Here is a 19,988-nt window from a genome sequence, read left to right on the forward strand (position 1 = left end):
CCATCCACAAAGTCACATCAAGGATTCTCCTGTGTGTCTTCAATAACAAAATGCAAAGCGTAGCAGTGCCACTGCAACATGATATATTTGCTGGAACAGGAGTGCAGGAGTGTGCAGAATAGAAGCTAAAGAGTAAGTCATGACCAGTATGGACTTGTCTGCAAACCTCAAATAACACAACAAGTAATTCCACTGTATGCCGCTGGAGCGAGCAAAAAAAAAAAAAAAATCCCAAATGATATTCCATGCTTTTGCAAAATCAGACATGATCACAAGTTCAGACATGATCACAGACATGATCACAAGTTCAGACATGATCACAGACATGATCACAAGTGTTGCGCGAGGTCAAAGCACAAATGTATCACTGGTGTGCCCAGGTGTTGCGCGAGGTCAAAGCACAAATGTATCACAGGTGTGCCCAGGTGTTGCGCGAGGTCAAAGCACAAATGTACTGTACTGTAGGTGTTTCTATGGTTACATTTTAAACTCTCTTAAGGTGATCACTGCCTCTAAGCCTCTAATCCAGTTCAGCAGGGTGTTAAATAGTCCTAGTGTTTATAGTGCTTCACCCGGACTTTATAACTCACCTGTTTCTTCTTCAGGTTGGTCACCTGATCCTCCGCTCCTTGGTTTCCTCCTGAAGGCGGTTCTCCTGAAGTCTCCCATGGCTTCTTCCTTAGACAGCTCCAACATTGGTGAGCCTTTTCCTCGCTAGTAGAAAGTGAGATCCCTTCTCGAAAGTAACACACATAAGATTACGTCCAGTGTCTTCCTCGTACAGTAGCTCGCTCTTTCCCCACCCCGCTGTGACTGCACCGTTGCCTCGAATCTAGTCCAAACTAAACAACACAGTTTTAACGCTTTCCCCGAGTCCGTGCAGTTACCTCGGCGTTCACCTTAACCGCTACAGAGACCCGCCCATCTCACTGTTTAGAACGCAGCTATTGGACGCTGATGGTGTCACTCGCCACGATTGGCCAATAGAAAACGATGGCAAAGCACAACCACAGCAAAAGGCATCTTATCTGATGGAAATACTTGGTACAGTTTTCTCCAAATGTTTGTCTTTTAAGGGACAAGAAAAGCAGAATGCACCGTAATGAGTTTTCTAATCTTACACGTAGGACTGTGGAGATGATTAAAGCTGCTTGATTGTTTAGGAATCTTAATTGACACTGAACATAAGTGATCCAATAAAATAGTATTTAGTTGAGACACATGAGAACACTGTAATATAAATGTAACTACAACAATAAAAGTTTAAAGTTTAAATAATAGAAGTGTATTTGTACAGATTTTACAGCGTCACCACAGACTGTGGCCTGAAAGAGAGCATTGTCCAACCAAGGGTTCATTATAGGAAGGAAAAAACCTACACAGCAGCCCAGTTCAATGCTTATTACACAAATATACTTAATTGAGAAAACATAAATATTATGTCAACACTTTGATGAGATTTACACCACTGTTCAAACCTCCATCTTTTTCAAGTTAATAACATTTACATTTCCAGCATTTAGCAGACGCCCTTGTCCAAAGCATATTATATTATCTTTTATATATATATATATATATATATATATATTTATATATATATATATATATATATATATATATATATAAAAAACTGAGGGTTAAGGGCCTTGCTCAGGGGCCCAACAGTGGCAGCTTGGTAGTCCTGGGATCGAACTCACAACCTTTCAACTAGTATCCCAACACTTTAACCATTAGGTTACCACACGCCCCACAAGCTGACCTGGTTGACCGTTTGTCATCTTGAGAAACTCTCATGCTACATCATGAGACAGCTGTTTTAAAGGAAATAACAAGAACTAAACAATTAGGTAAGGCTTAACCATTTATTGATCAATTTAAACGAGTAATAGTTAAGCTTAAAACCACCCTGCCTGTTGGTGAACATGATGCCAAGGGATTTTAGGCATCCACATTTAGAATCAGAATCAGAATCAGAGAGAAATTTATTGCCATGTATGTTTTCACATACAATGAATTTGTTTTAGTGACAGAAGCTCCACAGTGTAACAGAATGACATATACAATATAGACAATTACAAATGTACAAGTGTGAAATGTTCAATTGAAATATAAATAGTATGTGTTTTAAGTAAATAATGTGTAAGAATAGTGTTGAGTGTTCTGTGTGTTTCAAGTGTTCATCAGATGGATTGCCTGAGGGAAGAAACTGTTCCTGTGTCTGGTCGTTCTGGTGCTCGGGGCTCTGTAGCGTCGACCAGATGGCAACAGTTCAAAGAGGGAGTGTGCTGGATGTGAGAGGTCCAGAGTGATTGTCTTTGCCCTTTTGCTCACATATTCCTGGGAACCACAATCTCCCAGGACCTGAGGTTCCCAGGAATATGAATGACTTCTCTGCTGTCACAAAGCTGTCCATGATGGTAATTGGGGGGAGAGCAGGGGGGTTTCTCTTGAAGTCCACTATCATCTCTACTGTCTTGAGCGTGTTCAGCTCCAGGTTGTTAAGACTGCACCAGACAGCCAGCCATTTAACCTCCAGTCTGTAAGCAGACTCGTCACCGTCCTGGATTAGGCCGATCAGTGTGGTGTCATCTGCAAACTTCAGGAGCTTGACAGAGGGGTCATTAAAGATGCAGTAATTTGTGTACAGGGAGAAGAGCAGTGGGGAGAGGACACAACCCTGAGGGGCGCCAGTGCTGATGGTGCGGGTGCTGTATTTGAGTTTTCCCAGTCGCACTAGCTGCTGCCTGTCTGTCAGAAAGCTGGGGATCCACTGACAGACAGAGGAGGGCACGGAGAGGTGGGTTAATTTTGGATGAAGGAGTGATGGGATGATGGTGTTAAAAGCAGAGCTGAAGTCCACAAACAGGATCCTCGCATAAGTTCCTGGTCTGTCCAGATGCTGCAGAACATAATGCAGTCCCATATTGACTGCATCATTCACAGACCGGTTTGCGCTGTAGACAAACTGCAGAGGGTATATATATATATATATATATATATATATATATATATATATATATATATATATATATATATATTATAGTTATATATATATATATATATATATATATATATATATATATATATATATATATATATATATATATATATAGTATTTAATAGTATATATAGCCGATACACAAACGGTGGGTAATCAAAGCTAATTCCTGATTAATTATTATATACTGTACGTTTTCTTGAGTTGAATATTTACTACTTGCAACGTATTGGATGGTTTTTTGGGGTTCTTTCCACCTCCAAAAAGCAAACCATTATGTGGATAGGCTACACTTAATTGACCCCATGTGTGCATAATGTCCTGCCATAAACTGGTCATTTCATGATGTATTCCTACCATGGGGTCTCATGGGACTGCCTCAGGATACCGCACAACATTGACGTGGTTAAAGCAGTTACTGAAGATAAAGTAATTTTTAAAAAAGTAATTTTATATAAATTAACTTTTTACAGTATTATTCCAGAGGTGACATGTTGCTTAACTTGTTCTAACAATCTAATTTAGAAAACATAACACCTCATTTTTTATTAGCCTTTGACAACATTCAGAACTGAATTGTGAGTTCAGATTTTATTTAATGAACAAATACATAAATCATGACATTATCAACAAGTGAATACATATACACAAAAAACACTGTATCATTATGTCCTGCTGTCACAATTATGCTTTCACCAGTAACAAGGAGGGTGATTGTCCAGTTCAGTGTATGTCAATTCATTTCCTTTTTAGACCATTGTGCATATCAAGCAACCACAATATTTCAAACCGAACACAATCAACACATACAGAACAATCAAAAGCCCTTCCATGTAAACTAAGAGAAATGGTACCAGAAGTACCAGGAAGACTGAAACAGGCATCTCAATAAGTCCATTCATCAGATCCTCTTCTGTGAGTGTCATTAGAGAAACTTTGTTCCACTTTCTTAAAAAGATACTTACATATTGAGGGAGTGCAGATTCCATTCAATAGTTTAATAACTTCTTTACAGTTTTTATTAGAATATGAATTCAGAAAAGTGTTTGAAATTGTTCTGCTGGTTTGTCTGACAGTATAATAAGACCAAATATTTATTGAAATTATTAATGCATTTGTGCTTAAATCACAGGTGGGAGAAAGAGAGAGAAGAATGAAAGAGGAGACATATTACACCCATAATTAACATTTTTTTTAGTGAAAATAGGATGCAAACGATTCAGTTGCTGTATACAGGTTTGAGGTTTCACAATGTTAAAAGTTTCAGCACAGCAGGATCAGACCAAACTCTGGCCAGTGTTTGCTATCTGCTCTTTAACTTTAGAGTATCACTCACATTCCTACAATCGTCCCTACTTTGCCTACATTTACTGTAAAAAAGTCAAATCAAGTATAAAATATAATCTTTATGATAATGCATTGCAAAAAATAAATAAATAAAATACACCTTATGATTAGCATCATAAATAAACAGTATTATTACTGTAATTTAAACATAGTGAAAGGTTTCACACGGGCCAAAACAAAATGTCTCTCAACCACATGTTGGAAAATTACATTTAAGGACATTTACTTTGGTTCAATCTGTTCTGGCCTATTCAACACCTCAAGCAAATCGTATTGTTAAATAACACATTCTTGGTTTGACTAAAGAAAAAAAACAATAACAATTTGATGGACATTTTCTTATCCACCCTTTTATACCACAACAATTAATCCAAATTCTAGAAATGGAAAATATTGTTAAACATCACTTCATTTGACCAAACCTCTTTGAAGCTTATAATCATAATTTTAATTTTTAAGTTTTGGATAGAACCCAATATTTTGATTACTCAGCTGTTGAAATTCTAAAAATCCACAGCAAAGCTGCACCTTTCAGTTTCAAGCAAAAATGTATTCCAGTCACACAAGATTGCGAATAAATAGAAAGAAAACTTATTAAACATAAATAAATAGATAAATACATGACTAAATATCCATTCCATCCAAGGCATTAGTATTCAGTCTCTCTCTTTCCATTGGAAGGTGTGTTAATTCGTATCCAACGAGAGTAAAGTAGTGCACCATAGTCTTGGCTCACCAATGCAGTTTAAAACAAAGAGTTAGACTATTTGAGATCACACAGAAAAAGGAGCACCTAACAGGATGGTAAAAAAGCATGTCTCTTGGTTAGTTCTTCTGGAAATTGGAATTTGTGGGATGGAAGGGGCCAGTGGGAGGGGCTAAGGTCCAGGTATATTGGATCGATGTGCCAGGCATTTAAAAGGGTCACATGGAAGTCCAGAGGTGGCGTCTTGTAGCTTGTTTTCTTGAAGTGTTATCACAATATTAGTACTACAACCATGATGGGAAGAAAGAAAGAAAAAAACATTAAGATTTTTTCTTATAGAATTTTATACATCATTGTGATATAATAAATGATATTAAATCTAAGACATATAAAAGACATACAGCACACAGGTTTATAATTACACTGACAAACTGGTATACAACAAATGACACCAAGACAAAGGCAAGCGGATTTGAGAATTAAACAAAGATTGCTTTTTAATGTGCATGATTATAAAGCGCTATCAGTCTATGCATGTTGTATATTAACTAAGGAATCTATAGTGTTTAATGGGAAGTCATGTTATAGTGGTTTGTAATCAACCTGACCCCATGCCAGAGCAAATATAAAATCAATGGGTTAGAAGTGAGACATGATACACAAAAGGAAATGTGTATGTGTTTGCTATATTTTACTTTGCTAAATATTCTTGAGCTCATGAAGTACAAAGCATCTACCACGTCTGCTCTGCTCACTAACTAAACAGAGGGGTGACGTTCCTCTGTAGAGCTGGTTACCTGCGAGCTGTGTATACTCTCGCACTCCTCACTTGTCGGGAGTGTGGCGGTACTGATGCAGCAGGCTGCTGACAATCTACAAGAGACTGATAAATTAGACAGATATACAGGAACGACAGTCAGGGTTAGTGACACACACGTGCACACTAGGACACAATAAAGCACAACAGAAATGACTTACATGAGTGATAAACTGATCGTGACAGGGGAGTTAGTGGAGCTAAATCATACACAAAATGAATGGGTGGACTTTAATAAAGATTAGATTTTTGTTTAGAAATAATTAATGAGTAACTGACAAAAAGTCACAATGTTCTATAAGTGGTCAAACATTTATGGATGAAGGAAAAATTAGAAGGGGTTTGCAGAATTTAAGATGTGGTGATGATTGTTAAGATGCTTTTAATAAATCATGCATTTTAGTGGTAGTACAGAAACCCAGGGGTAAAAAAATATACATAAAACAAGGAAACATGATGAGGATTATCATTAATCAGGATCAGGATTAGCTGATTAATGTACTCAGAATGTAGACAGATAGAGAGACAGTTAGACAGACAGCTAGACAGACAGACAGACAGATAGATAAATAGATAGATAGATAGATATATATTATCATATAACTTCTTCTACTACAATTAAAGGCAACAAGAACAACAACAGGAATAATAATAATAATAATAGGAACTGAATAACAAGTAATAATTTTAAAATATAAAATGGTGTATATTAAACAAATATATAATCAATGTTTGTCCTTTGTATTTTTATTTCCTCATTTAGAGAATTTTTTTTTTACTTTTTCAAATACTGCAATAATATTTAAAATTACTTTCAAAATATTTCTTCTTTTTTTAAACATTAAACTGTTAAATTGTAGCAGCACTTATATAATTATATCACAATCGTGTAGTACTAATTCTCTTTAGGAGGCAAGATAAAGCTATATCAGTGTTGTTTTTAATTGTATAAAATAATTTAGCCACTATTCCCAGTGCAGGTTTGAACAAGTTTGTCTCAAAGCAGTTTTTTTTTCACAGAATAACTCAGATATGTTTTCAGAAGACTTGAGACACACTTTGTTGTTTTAAAGGTCTTCTTGTTTGTGTGCACTGGTAAATAGATCATAAAGTTGGCACACAGAAGAACAGCAGACTGGTTTCCACCTTAAATAAACAACCCTGTGATTCATATACCTTAAGGCAAAACGGGCTATACTGAGGTACACTGACATAACCAGAGCTATAGACAATCTGCAAACTTGGATAAAGTAATCTGAGGTAAACCAAAGTAAGAAACACACCCTGTCTTTTCATATGTATTACATAAAGCCTGCAATTCAACATGGACCCATATATGGACCCATAAGTGCCCACAAACATCAGCAAGATAAAACATCCCACATAAATCACTCTATTAGATCATTTGTCTGAGTTCAGGGTCCATCAATATTAATGTTGATTGAATGTAGGACACTCCTGAGAAGCATCACTGACCAGAACTCTCGTCAAATGAGTTTTGGCTAATAGCCCTTGTGCTTTGTTATAAATGATGTATCCTAAACAACAGACTATACAGTACTTCACGGTCTGCTGTGACACAGCTAATGAACAGTACAAAGCAGACGTTAGGGCATATCCTGATGCACGCACTGCAATCCCATATGCTGTTTCTTTAAATAATACTGTATTCTTTAAATAAATCTGATCTCCCCTTCGACTGCTGCTCGCAACCTTGGCGTAGACATGTTGCTAATGTGACATGCTCATGTAAGTTTCTTCTCTACGACATCAGAAGGATTTGTCCATTTTTATCCACACAGGCTGCTCAGGTGTTTGTTCAGTCTCTTGTCATTTATTACTGCAACTCTTTTCTGGAAGGTCTACCTCTGAATGCAATTCATTCTTGTTACATTCTTGTTTACTTGTGTTGGGATCCATATAAATAAACAAATAAAATAAACAAACTCCCTGCCTAAGTTGCCTAGCAGAGTTTTTAGGATGATGTTATCCTGAGTCTGTGATCTAGCGAATCAGTGTTGATGTATTTTCTGTTAGAGACTTCAAAGCACATTTACAGATGCCATAAATGTAAAAGTAAATCTAAGATGAGTCTGGCTGCATTGTTAATTATAGCCTGTGGCCTTGAGCTTATTTACATGCTGAATTTTATGCAAAATATCTTGATTTACATGTAAGTCAATGTAGCATTCAGACATTATGCTAAGCAGGTAATCAAAATCAAGTTTGATGGTGGAAGGACAGCTTGAAGCAGGAATACACACCATCATTTAAGAATTTTGATTTCTGCACTTACGATAAATGACCACTAGATGGAGCCTCTGCTAATGATTGTAGGTGATTCCATGCTCGTTAAAGATTTTTCATTGATGTTGTTTATGAATATGTCTATAAAGATAAGACATTTAAAACTTGGGTAAAATGTAAAACCTATAAATATTAATCAATCCTTTCTAGACCAAAAACTGCCTGTCCCAGCACACTACATCTACACAATAGATTTGTGTTGTTTGTAGATCTGTGTATCCTGAAAAATAATCATTCTAATATATTTCTAATCTATCATTTTTGTTTCACACATTTATTAACGTGTGAATCCTTTTAGCATCTCATACTCATCTTCCAAGACTCATCCATCATTCTTCTTTAGTTTAAACAAATGTTCATATTCAACTCAAATATTTGAAGTGTGCAACATAATAGTAATCAGACAAATTTCCTACAGATCATAGAAAAAAGTAAACATTTAATTTTTACATTATTTTGAAAGGACTTTGAAATAGCCTTGCTTAACAAACTTATAGACTGGAAGTCTAAAAAAAGTAAATAACTAGAAACTCTTTAATATCTTTATGTCATTAGCATGGATGCTGCTTACACACATTTTGTGTATTTTCTAATTCTATGCTAACCCTGTTACTCACTTTTAGTGCAGCTATTTTTTAAAGGAATGGGTTGCATGGGTTTTTAACATGATAAAATGGTTAAATTGAATCGAATCTTTCCTTAGATTAACTGAACATTATAAGTTTAACTTTTATGAATGTTAAATAGTTTTCTTGGAGTCACCCATGCAGTTCTCTAAATGCCATTGCAGTCAGGGACTAGAATAAATAGTTATTTATTGGTTAATTTTGAGTCTTTTAGCTTTTATATTTGTTGAAGGCTTTTACACATAACAAAGTTATATACATATAACATATAATGAAGTTTTTCTCTCTAATGGAATCTTCACTGTAGTACATTTAATTGAGATGTTTTATTTAGATCAATCAGAAAAACACGGAAATGGTTCAACAGTAACATCCTAATGTAGCAGAAACAGTTTCCTGACTTTTCCATTAGTTGATGGTCCATAATTTAAAAAAAACTTTTATTTTGTGTTTATCAAAAATATCAGATATATTTTATATAAATGTTTTAAAAAATTATGTACAAAAACACCTCTATGACTGGCAAAATACTAATTATTAAGCCTGAGATAATACACTAAAGACAAGATATGAGACCTATTCCCAAACAGACTTAATCATGATGATACAGGCACAGATAAAATATCTTAAATAATAATATATTAAAAGATTTAATTTGATTTAACAAAAATAAAAATAAACCACATTAATAACCATATAATGTAAGAAAAATAGATCAGGATTTATAATATAATTAATAATTAGTTATTAATTATTTTAACATGTTTTAGTGTCATAAATGTATTTCATGGCAATCTTATTATGTTTAAAAAATAAGATTGTTAAATCTTATAAATAATATAATATAAATAATATAATATAATAATAAAATAGTAATAATAAAATAATAATATAATTTCTCTTCTACATAATAATTATCCATTAAATATTCCAGCTAAAATGCGTGAACATGTAGTATTTACCACACTTGCCACTCTTTAGCATAACTTTCTGGACTACTGAATAATAGAGCTTCGAAGCAGTTGAGTTCCCATCTACAAACTTTGTATGCTACTTCTTGTGCTGCTGCCAACTAGTGTGGAGGAAGAGGTAGTGCTCACAATGAATATAACAGAAAGACCACCTTTAAAAAAGCAAAAAGTGTCTTGACAATTTAAAATATTTAAGACAGAAATTATGAGAAGTCTCATGCATACTGATCAATAACGTGACGATTCTCTGAGCAGACATCCAGTCATTTTTATTGCGGTACCTACTGTACACAGGTATATCTAAGTGAAGTCTGAGAACTGTGATTGACTTTTTTAGATTAAGATTAATAGTGAAACTATACAGAACAGATATTGTTTTCAGAAGATCAAGAATAACGGTATAACTGAATGTGACGTGTCCTGTGTAGTGAGCATAGTTTAGCAACTTACTTTTTGAGGACTGGTTTTGATTTTGGGTATCTTTACTCCACGGCCACGATGAGACTGCTCGTGATCACATTCCAGGTCTTCCAAGCGCTGTGTGAGAGCAAGCTTCTGCTGGATGGCCATGCGGAGCAGAGAGTTCAGAGTCTTTTTCTCATCCTCTGCTGCTGCCAGCTGCCTCTGCATCTCATCCAGCTGAGTAACATACTCATCACATCTGCAGAGAGAGAAATAGGAAGAAAATGGTTACGAATAGCAGTTCAAAATACACAGCACACATATTACAGCGAATGGCTGATGAATGTACCTGGTAGCAAACATCGCCCTCAGAGAGGAAAAGGTGGCTGCATCCTCCTTCAGAGCCTTTAGCTCATTCCTCAGCTTCATCATTGTCTCTGTCACAATAGTCTTCTCATTTTCATACTTGCTCTTCAGGTTAGCCAAGGCTACTTCTGCAGTCTGGACAAAAAAAAAGTCACATAAAACTATGAAGACTTTTCTTTTGGCAATGCTTGACATGTACCTTACTGTAACCATAAAAGCTTCTCTTAAACATTCCGTATTTTACATGCAACAAGTTTAAATACAATAAAATAATTTCTACTGTCTGTTCAGCCTTGTTATTTTTGTTCTTGCCATAAGAAGGCACTAAATCTTTATACACTCAAACACAAGCGATGCTAATTTTCTTCAAACGTATTCAACTGGAATAATTTATTACCTTTGGTTTTTACTGGTAAGAAATGTATGTAATGTATGTAAGTAGTACGAGTAGTGTAATTTGTCTGATGCATAAAGTTGAGATTTAAAATAAAAATTTAAGGTTAGCTAATAACATCTACATGCTACTTGGCTATGTTTTGTTTTAGACCTGTAAGCTTTGTGATAACTTCAGAACTTTCACAGGATGGCTAGCATATGCATTACAAGCTAACATTTTTGTAACAATGCTAGCTACCTAGCTATAAGAGGGCAAGACGTTTACACAAGTTAGCTGGTTGAAGGTATGTTGAAGAATGTTAAAAGGCTATACCACATACAAACTAATTTAATACAACAAATCCAACCTAAATTTTACTTAAAAGTTTGAAGAATTCTAAAGGGAGAGTCATTTCTTTATGAATATAAAAGTTGTAAATAAAGCTATGGCCACTAAATACAACATACACATAAATACACATCTGATGCACTTTAAATTAAGATGGAATATTTGGAATCATTTCAGAGTAGCCTAATAAGTGAATTCTTGATAAACTGAATTATTATAATTGGTTTGACATACAGATTTTACATCATATCGATGCCCACTGGGGCCTTCATTCTACTGGCATAACCCCAAGTTACATTATATGAAATAAATGGACTATTCATACCTGTTTATTGGCTTTAAGTACGAGCCGGAGTGTAGCTATCTGTTCTCGCTTCGTGCTCAATAGGGACTTCAGCTTGAGGATTTCCTCCATACAGGCCTCCTTGTCCTTGTCGAAGATGGGTGCCAGCTCCCGAGCAGCAGCCCTCTGTCTGGACAGTTGCAGTGAACGGTCCACAGCTCTCTGCAAGTGCTTGATCTGGTCCCGAATAATGGCGTTCAGGTTGTAAATATTCAAAGGCTCTTTGCGAAGATCTCCGCTTGCCTCTGGTAAGAGTGAAACAGAGGTTGAGGCACTGTGGAGCGGGGAGCCAAACGGGCTTCTGTTTGGACTCACTGTCTCTGCTTTACCTCCTTCACCTAATGCTTCCTTCAAGGGTGAGTCATGAGGACTCCGAGAAGGATCTGACGAGTTGGCAGCGGCAAGTCGACGGGCAAGGCGTGGAGACAGCAATGCACGTGGGTCATCAGTGCCTTTAAGACTCCCGCTACGTGTAACACGACTCTGGCGGTAGTAATCTAGCATCACACGATTGGGTGTTTCGTTGTTGCACAAACAGACATGATGGTAGAGCTGGGCAAGTTCTTCGCTGAAGGTAACTAACTCATCCTGAGCAGCGTTCAGCATGGCTTGACTCTCACTGGACATGGATGATGTGCATCGGAGCTCGGCCTCTAGGCTTGCGATTCGCTCACGGCTCTCACGATAATCCTTCTCCAGTGATGTCACATGTTCATAAAGTGCTTGCAGTTTCCCCTCACTTTGGCTACGCTCTTCTGATTGGTTCTCCACAGACTGATTGTACTTTTCCTTTAAGGCTTTTAGCTCAGCTTTCAAGTCTATGACTTCTGTAACAGCTACCTTATACTTGCATTCCAGGATCTCGATGCCATTAATGTCGATGTCGTACTCACGACAGCCATTCATTGGAGTGTCCCCTTTCTCTGTCTCCTCAGCATCCAGCTCCTTATCACTGCACAGACGTTTCATAGCATTGACACGAGCTGTAAGGCAATTCACACGCTTGTGCTGCTCCGTTAGTGCCCCCTGTGTGTGCTGTAGCTGGGTCTGAGACTCCTGCAGGCTGGTCAGCAGGGTGCCCTTTTCTCGCTCCACCTAATGGATGGGAGGATACATATGAAATTAATAGAAGAACCACTGCATAGTTTAAATGTTTCAGTAATCTCAGGTACACTGTATATATTGTTGAGCTATTTCCCTTTTATTGTTTTAGCAACATATTGCATTCTTTTCCTTCTAGTTCTATACTGCAGTTTAAATATGAGACAAAAAGGTACAGCTTGTCATGTTATGGATTAAATCTGAAGTCTCTCCCATGTCTCTACAAAGTGCTGATGCTTCCATAAATGCTAAATGTTAAATGCTAAACTTACCTACTTCCGGGACACAGCATTACATTAACGATTACAAGTTTTTATCTGTGACATAACACTTAGTTATTTGTTATTTAGTTTAGAGTATAATATACATCCCTCAGTTGATAGAAATTATTTACATAATGGTGTAGATTAGTACATTAAAAAAAATATATTATTGACCGTCATTTTATTCCTTACTTGTAGATAACAAATGTAGTGTGTTTGAGCTATAAATATAGATTGTATGAGAATGGGGTAGGGTTGATGGTGACATGTTAACAGATTTATTTTTCATTTCCTTTATTTTTGATCTACTAAGAAATAGCAGGTTATGGATTTTTGCCTCTCTTACACCGAGACTGACATTCAAATCTTCTGGTTATATTTGGTTTGTATTAATATTAACCTTTTCCTTATTCTGTATTCTATGAATCATAGACAATAAAAAATTCAAGACTACTAAACAATCTAAACCTAAATAACTAGTAGTACTGACTAAAGACATTTCTTCCTGGTCTATTAAGGTACAATCTTTTTATTAAGAGACAATGAAGTACATGGGATACAATTTCACTTCCTTAATATGATACACTTTATAGATAATATTAGATATAATATATACTTTAACTTATAGATCTCAACAAAAAGACAGACGTGCTATTTTACTGTATGCTTAATAGTTCCCCAAGTTGTAATGTAAATTTAGCATATCATAGTGTGTGGTCCTTTACTTGAAATGAGTGCTGCTTAATTGCTTTCTGATCAGCCAATGGATTGGTAAATAATCTATTTTAAATATTAGATTGAATTTCAATAGAAATATCTTTGGAGGATATCCAGGAAAACTGGAAATAAACATATGAAGGAAAGGGATTAACCTCATACAGTAGCTGTGTTTGACATAAGAAAATATGCAACAATACAGTGTGTGTGTGTGTGTGTGTGTGTGTGTGTGTGTGTGTGTGTGTGTGTGTGTGTTTTATGCATGTGTGTGTAAAATATATTACAAGTTACACAAATATATATAACATAAGCTTTGTGGAAGTTTTGAGGATGGTTTTTTTGTAAACTAGAGACTATTGTGTGAAAATCCCAGGAGATTAGCAGTATCTTAAATACTGAATAGTAGTGATAGCAGTGGTAGCGCAAGTGGTTAAGGCTCTGGGTTGTTGATAATAACGTTAAGGTTCAAGGTGATATTGCTGGGCCCCTGAGTAAGGCCCTTAACCCTCTCTGCTCCAAGGACACAACAGCATGGTTGAACATGTGTTTTCACCTCAACTTCCATAGCTGGGACATGCAAATTAATAATTTCACTGTGCTGTAATTTATATGGTACAAAATAAAGACTTCTTCTTCAACTCAAACCATCCCATCTGTCACCAGCAACCATGCCACGGTTAAAGTCACAGAGCTCACACTTCTGTCCACATTCTGATTCATGATGTGACTATAAACTGATGCTCTTGGCCAGTTTCTAACTCATTTTATCTATTGTCCTACATGATTGGCTAACTGGATAACTGCACGAGTGAGCAGATGATCAGGTGTTCCTATTAAAGTGGAATGTGAGTGTCACTTGTGTGCTTGAATTTTGATTCAACTAGATTTTAGTTGTACTTTTATAAGCTTATATTCAGTACTAATGTGATTGACACTTAATAATTCATTTAATAATAAATACTAAATAAATTAAACTATTTAAATATTATTAATATTTTTATTTAAATGTAGTTATACTGTCTCTTAAATTTGATTGTCTTGAATCTAGACATCATGACTCATGAGAGCATTTAGTATGACTAAAGTGTAGTTATGTGGAAGTGTAGCTATGAATAGGTTGACTCATAACAATAACGTTAGTCACGATTCTCCAAATTCGGATTAGGATATCCTGTTCCTTAAATCTATCTATCTATCTATCTATCTATCTATCTATCTATCTATCTATCTATCTATCTATCTATCTATCTATCTATCTATCTATCTATCTATCTATCTATCTATCTATCTATCTATCTATCTATCTATTTATTTATGGCATCTTCGGTACTAATATATAGCTCTGTATATAGAAGATTCTGTTATCACTGGTAGAGTTTCTATCCCTGTCCCCGACTGTTTCCAACTTAACATGCCAAGGTGCTCACACACACCCACCCACCCACACACACACACACACACACACACACACACACACACACACACACACACACACACACACACACACAGTGTAGGATGACCTTTTGGCTGTACATATAAGCACTGACAGATGGAAATCTGTGGATCTGATGATACTACACCCTAATAATAAACATACCTGCTGTCTTTGTTGAAATACATCACTTATTTTCTATTTTTTCTACATACCAACAGTACATTAAAAATTCACACAAAATGCACAATCCAGATTTTGTGATTGTATCATAGAAATGAAAAACGCACACGGATGGGAGTGAGGTTTCTTAATCTAACTCTGGAGCATCATCACAAATGTTACTTTTACAGCTCCACTTCCCATAAATAATAAACTTACTAAATCCACTCATGAATCATATCTGGATTCAAGACAATCGACTTTCAAATCCCACTGCAGTGTTGGTATAAGTACATTGCCTAGAAATCGAAACAAACCATGTCATCTGTCTTGGCGAAAGGCTTTCTTTATTTCTTTTCTTTTTTTCTTTCCTAATAATGCATTTTCCATAGGCCATCCTGTCTAGAGTCATATTAGTAGTTTACTGAGTGACTGACAGGCCAGGTAATGCTTCAGATGATGCTGTGTGCTTATATGAAAAGTTCCTGTTAGAAGCCGGCCTTCCTTTCAGAATAAAAAGCTCATTATGCGACTGTAGTCAATAACTACTCATTAATGTAGATAGTGTATAAAAAGCCAGTTCTTGCTCTAAATACGCTATTGATTTATCTGCGAGGATCTTGGATTGAATTTGGAAAGTTACTAGGTTAAGGCTTTAAATGCAGTTATATATTTTTGAGCTTACGGCTGCATAAAATTGTAATCATAGCCATTATAAATCCATTCTCCAAACCTCATCCAAATTAACTGATGTCTGTTTTAAAAACAAAATAAACTTCATTTTATCCACAGAATAATACAGTGCACCATCAAACTTCAACGAACAAAACTCTATGCAATTTATGTTTCCACCCAGAAAAAAAGGTGTAATTAATAAACGAAGGCAAGTATTATGACTGTGGTGATATTATAATTAACTGATGAGCTGGGTGAGACTAAAGAGTAAACTTAAAGAGTAGAAAATAACCTTTCCTGATAATCCTAATTATGTCTGAAATTTATTATATGACTACAGACTAGAGATATAAAAAGTAGTGTACACAGACATTTTAACAAAAAAAGGAAAAACTGGCTTTAATTCTCAGAATAAATGTCTTCTTTTTCAGGCAAAAGACATAAGATCAAGCTTCTGATTGTGACTAACCTGTAAGAGTTGCTGTTTGAGTTTTTGGATTTCAGACAGATTGAGTTCGCTGAACAAATCAGATACAGGGTTCAGTGTCGGACGGTGGTAGTCACCATTCATCTTTGGCCCATGGCCGTTACATCCGTTACACCTGTTACTGTCCTCGTTATTAGGACTAGAGCCGGAGGCCAAGGTGCCGTTAGTGGTTGGCTCCTCTGAATACTTTAATCCCTCCACCACAGAGATGGGGATCTGTGTGCCTGTTCCATACACACTGTCCGTCAGGCTCTGATGGTGGGCTAGCTCCTTCCTCAGGCTGTTCTTCTGTTCTCTTTCACTTTTTAGAGCATCCAGTGCCTCTTCTAATTGTCTCTCAGAGATGTCCTTCAAACGCAACGCGTCATCTAATTGGCTGTTTAGCAGAACTGTTTCTTCCTCCAATACTTTGATTTCATGCTTTAATCCCTCATACTCCACCTGTGAAAAGAAGGATTTGCCTTATGTAAGGACTAAAACATGATGGTGAAAGCTCTTATAGAAAAATAGTTAATAACAGGGTGGTGTACTGGCAGACAGGCCATTACCACCATAAAGTTATTTCTTTTCCACATCATACATACATGTTGTGGATTGTCCACAAAACAAGTTAGTTCCTGTTATCACTTATACATTAGCAGCTATAAATAAAATAGGCATATTGTCATGTTTGCAGAGAAATGACAAAACCCTCCGTGCTGAAGAATAACCTCTGACTTAGCTCTATCTGTTACAAAGCACAGACTCTGGAGACTACTTTTAGCAATACAAGATAAATCTCCATGCTGTAAAGCTCTCCATATTTTTTTCCCCAATTACTGAATGTTCCAATTAAAGCTCTCTAATTACAGTGTGAATAAAGGCCATTATGTCATGTAGGCCATTATGTCATAGATATTATACTACTGCAGATATATTACTATAAATATACTAACATAATGCATTAGAATTAGTGCAATAATATAAAGTCTGACACTATTATTTGCCACTGACTCTTATTTCTTTATTTCTCTTAAAAAACATCAGGGTTAAACCGAGAACCCTGATGGGTTGTTGAATGTCTCCCTGAGGAAACCCACCAGGATTCTATATAAAAAGCAACAGCAGTGTATTTCTCTGCCAGATAAAGTCGAAAAATAAAAATCCTTTAAACTTTAAAAGGTCTAAACTATAAAAACGTTATAGAAACCATTTTTTTCTAGGGGTCTACGTGAATATGGTATGCAGTGTGCAGTGTAGCTGTTCCTCATATAAGCAATTTGTCTGAAATAGCTTTTGGGTAGCATTTACAAGTTTCTTTGTGTAAATGTTCATTCATTCAGTTAAAAGTTGACCAGTGGTCAAAAGGAAAAAGCAAGTGTGTAAGTGACTGTTTCTTTGTGTGTGCTCACCTGGTTCTGCTTAAGTGTGGACACCAGTTTCTGTAGGGTGATGTTCTCCTCCTCCAGCTCAGTGTAGTCCTGTAGCAATCGGGCTTCTCTGAACTTATACTCTTTAATCTCTTCTTTCATCCTGCTCTTCTGCAGCTCCAGCATCTCGTTACTCTGTGGAGAATAATGACATGGCAAGAGAGGAAACAGCATCTTGTTATTCTCTAACTAACAAGAGGGAAAGTAGATCTGAGCATCTTTCCAACTATATTACAAGCACAGAGAGATGGAGGACAATACACTTTGGCATTGGCATTACCATTCACTTGAAGCAGCCAACAAAAGTGCTAATATGTCTAGAGTAGTTAATTAAACTTGTATGCCTCCTGGTGGTGCAGCGGCAGGATCCCCTGTTCTCATTGCCCTGGCCCAGGTTCAATTCCCGGGCAGGGAGGTAACCCCGCTACTGCAGAGTAAACTCTCAGTGCCTGTCCGAAGTCCTGATAAAAAAATGGTTGCATCAGGAAGGGCAAAACCTGTGCCAAACCTAAAATATGGACCACGTGATCGGCTGTGGTGACCCCGAACAGAGAGCAGAGGGAAGAAGTTAATTAAACTTATTGAAAATTTTTACCCCAATACCACATATGCTGTACATGTAATCATTATCACATAACACCTTTGTAATGTTTCATTACTCTTATTGAATGGTGTTCTCATTCTGTCCATATTTCTGCTAATGTGGATGCTGGGTTATAAATTGCTCTCCTTGTAAGGAAACCCTGATGTCTGCATTCCCTCCCTCACTGAATACTCTATATAGAGAAAATAGAACAAAGAAATGTCCAGATGCAGAAACAGCTGAATGTGACAGTGATAAATAAATGAAGATAAATGTCGCCTTGGGGTAAAACCATTACTATGCTTTTTGTATGGTGCAGGAACATTACATATATATATATATATATATATATATATATATATATATATATATATATATATATATATATATATATATATATAAAGAATACAGAGTTTGTGTTTAGTGTAGTCTAGAAATTTAGAATGTGTAACTTCACTTCATGTAACATTTCCACTTTAACCAGACAGTCCATAACAACATTCCTACAGTGGCACAACTTCTGATTAAAATCTCAGATTGTAAACGCTTTGAAAAGAATTACATGAAACTCAGAATTAACAATGTTTATTTTTAATTGTTTAACTATTATAACATTACCTGGATATGTACCTGCCCCTATGTGGCTGTCCCTAAGCCTTACATACTAATAACTAGAATATATCATATATATGTCCAATTAGACACAAATGAAGAGTTAATCTAACACAAATTTAATACAACACTGTAGATATGTGTAATTGTAGGAGGTTTGGAACAAAATTAGATGTAATTTGTCTTTTTTTCATTGCTATTTAATACATCTTTTTTTTTGCTGGGATTTGAATCAGTGCCATCTCTGGTTTAGATACTTGGAGACCATCGTTATTCTCTGAAAATATTCACACGTTTCCAAACACTGCTGATCCGTGCAAACATGCAGGGTGAAATCCCTGTGCTGAGTGAAGATGCTCACAGAAGTGCTGATTCAGAAACTAGTGTGTGTGTGTGTGTGAGTGTGTGTGTGTGTGTGTGTGTGTGTGTGTGTGTGTGTGTGTGTGTGTGTGTGTGTGTGTGTGTGTGTGTGTGTGCTTGTAGCTGAGTTTGGAGTCTGGCCAGGTCCTGTAGAGTGAAGTGAATCTTCCTCTATTTTATACACTGTGCAGCCATTTGAGCTCTGCACTGATCCATCTCTACCGTTTCTCTATCAGCTCCTCGCCATCTGGTTTTCTAACTTTATATACTTCATACAACACTAAATAAATATTTCTCAGTAATCTATACTAATCCATACAATATTTTTAGATGAATTGTACAACTATTTATACAGTACTAATCTCCAGTACGCTAAAGCCCAGTGAAGATTTTTTTTAACACTATAAAATGTCATATTAGGCAGTTACACAGTATTAGGCCATCAACAGTGACCTTGAAAGCTGAGTAGTGTTATTGATTAGTGTGTACAACTCAGCGTTCACAGAGGATGTGTTGAATCAGTGTAGATTCACAGCATAGCTGAGTCTACAGCTACAAATGAGCTGGATGTAAAGTCCTG

At 36.1% G+C, this 19,988-nt stretch overlaps 2 protein-coding genes across 4 annotated transcripts in view; both read right to left on the bottom strand.

Moving 5' to 3' along the window:
* fgd4a (FYVE, RhoGEF and PH domain containing 4a) overlaps positions 1-901 on the bottom strand; it is a 54,869-nt gene extending 53,968 nt beyond the window's left edge. For both annotated transcript variants that reach the window (XM_047822737.1, XM_027161496.2), the window contains exon 1: positions 591-901. In XM_047822737.1, coding sequence (XP_047678693.1) covers positions 591-696 — 106 coding nt within the window. In that variant the 5' untranslated portion in view covers positions 697-901. The remainder of the gene's footprint in view (positions 1-590) is intronic.
* Positions 902-3,563: 2,662 nt separating this feature from the next.
* bicd1a (bicaudal D homolog 1a) overlaps positions 3,564-19,988 on the bottom strand; it is a 34,469-nt gene continuing 18,044 nt past the window's right edge. The window contains exons 3-9 of one of the 2 annotated variants that reach the window (XM_047822007.1): positions 17,836-17,988; positions 16,427-16,885; positions 11,590-12,702; positions 10,524-10,675; positions 10,223-10,433; positions 5,849-5,924; positions 3,564-5,335 (exon numbers count right to left, since the gene is read on the bottom strand). In XM_047822007.1, the coding sequence (XP_047677963.1) occupies positions 5,877-5,924; positions 10,223-10,433; positions 10,524-10,675; positions 11,590-12,702; positions 16,427-16,885; positions 17,836-17,988 (2,136 nt within the window). In that variant the 3' untranslated portion in view covers positions 3,564-5,335; positions 5,849-5,876. Of the gene's footprint in view, positions 5,336-5,848; positions 5,935-10,222; positions 10,434-10,523; positions 10,676-11,589; positions 12,703-16,426; positions 16,886-17,835; positions 17,989-19,988 lie in introns of both variants that reach the window. The other variant, XM_027161300.2, reaches the window with a different exon arrangement.

The sequence above is a fragment of the Tachysurus fulvidraco genome, chromosome 13, assembly GCF_022655615.1.
Source record: "Tachysurus fulvidraco isolate hzauxx_2018 chromosome 13, HZAU_PFXX_2.0, whole genome shotgun sequence".
Lineage (NCBI taxonomy): Eukaryota > Metazoa > Chordata > Actinopteri > Siluriformes > Bagridae > Tachysurus > Tachysurus fulvidraco.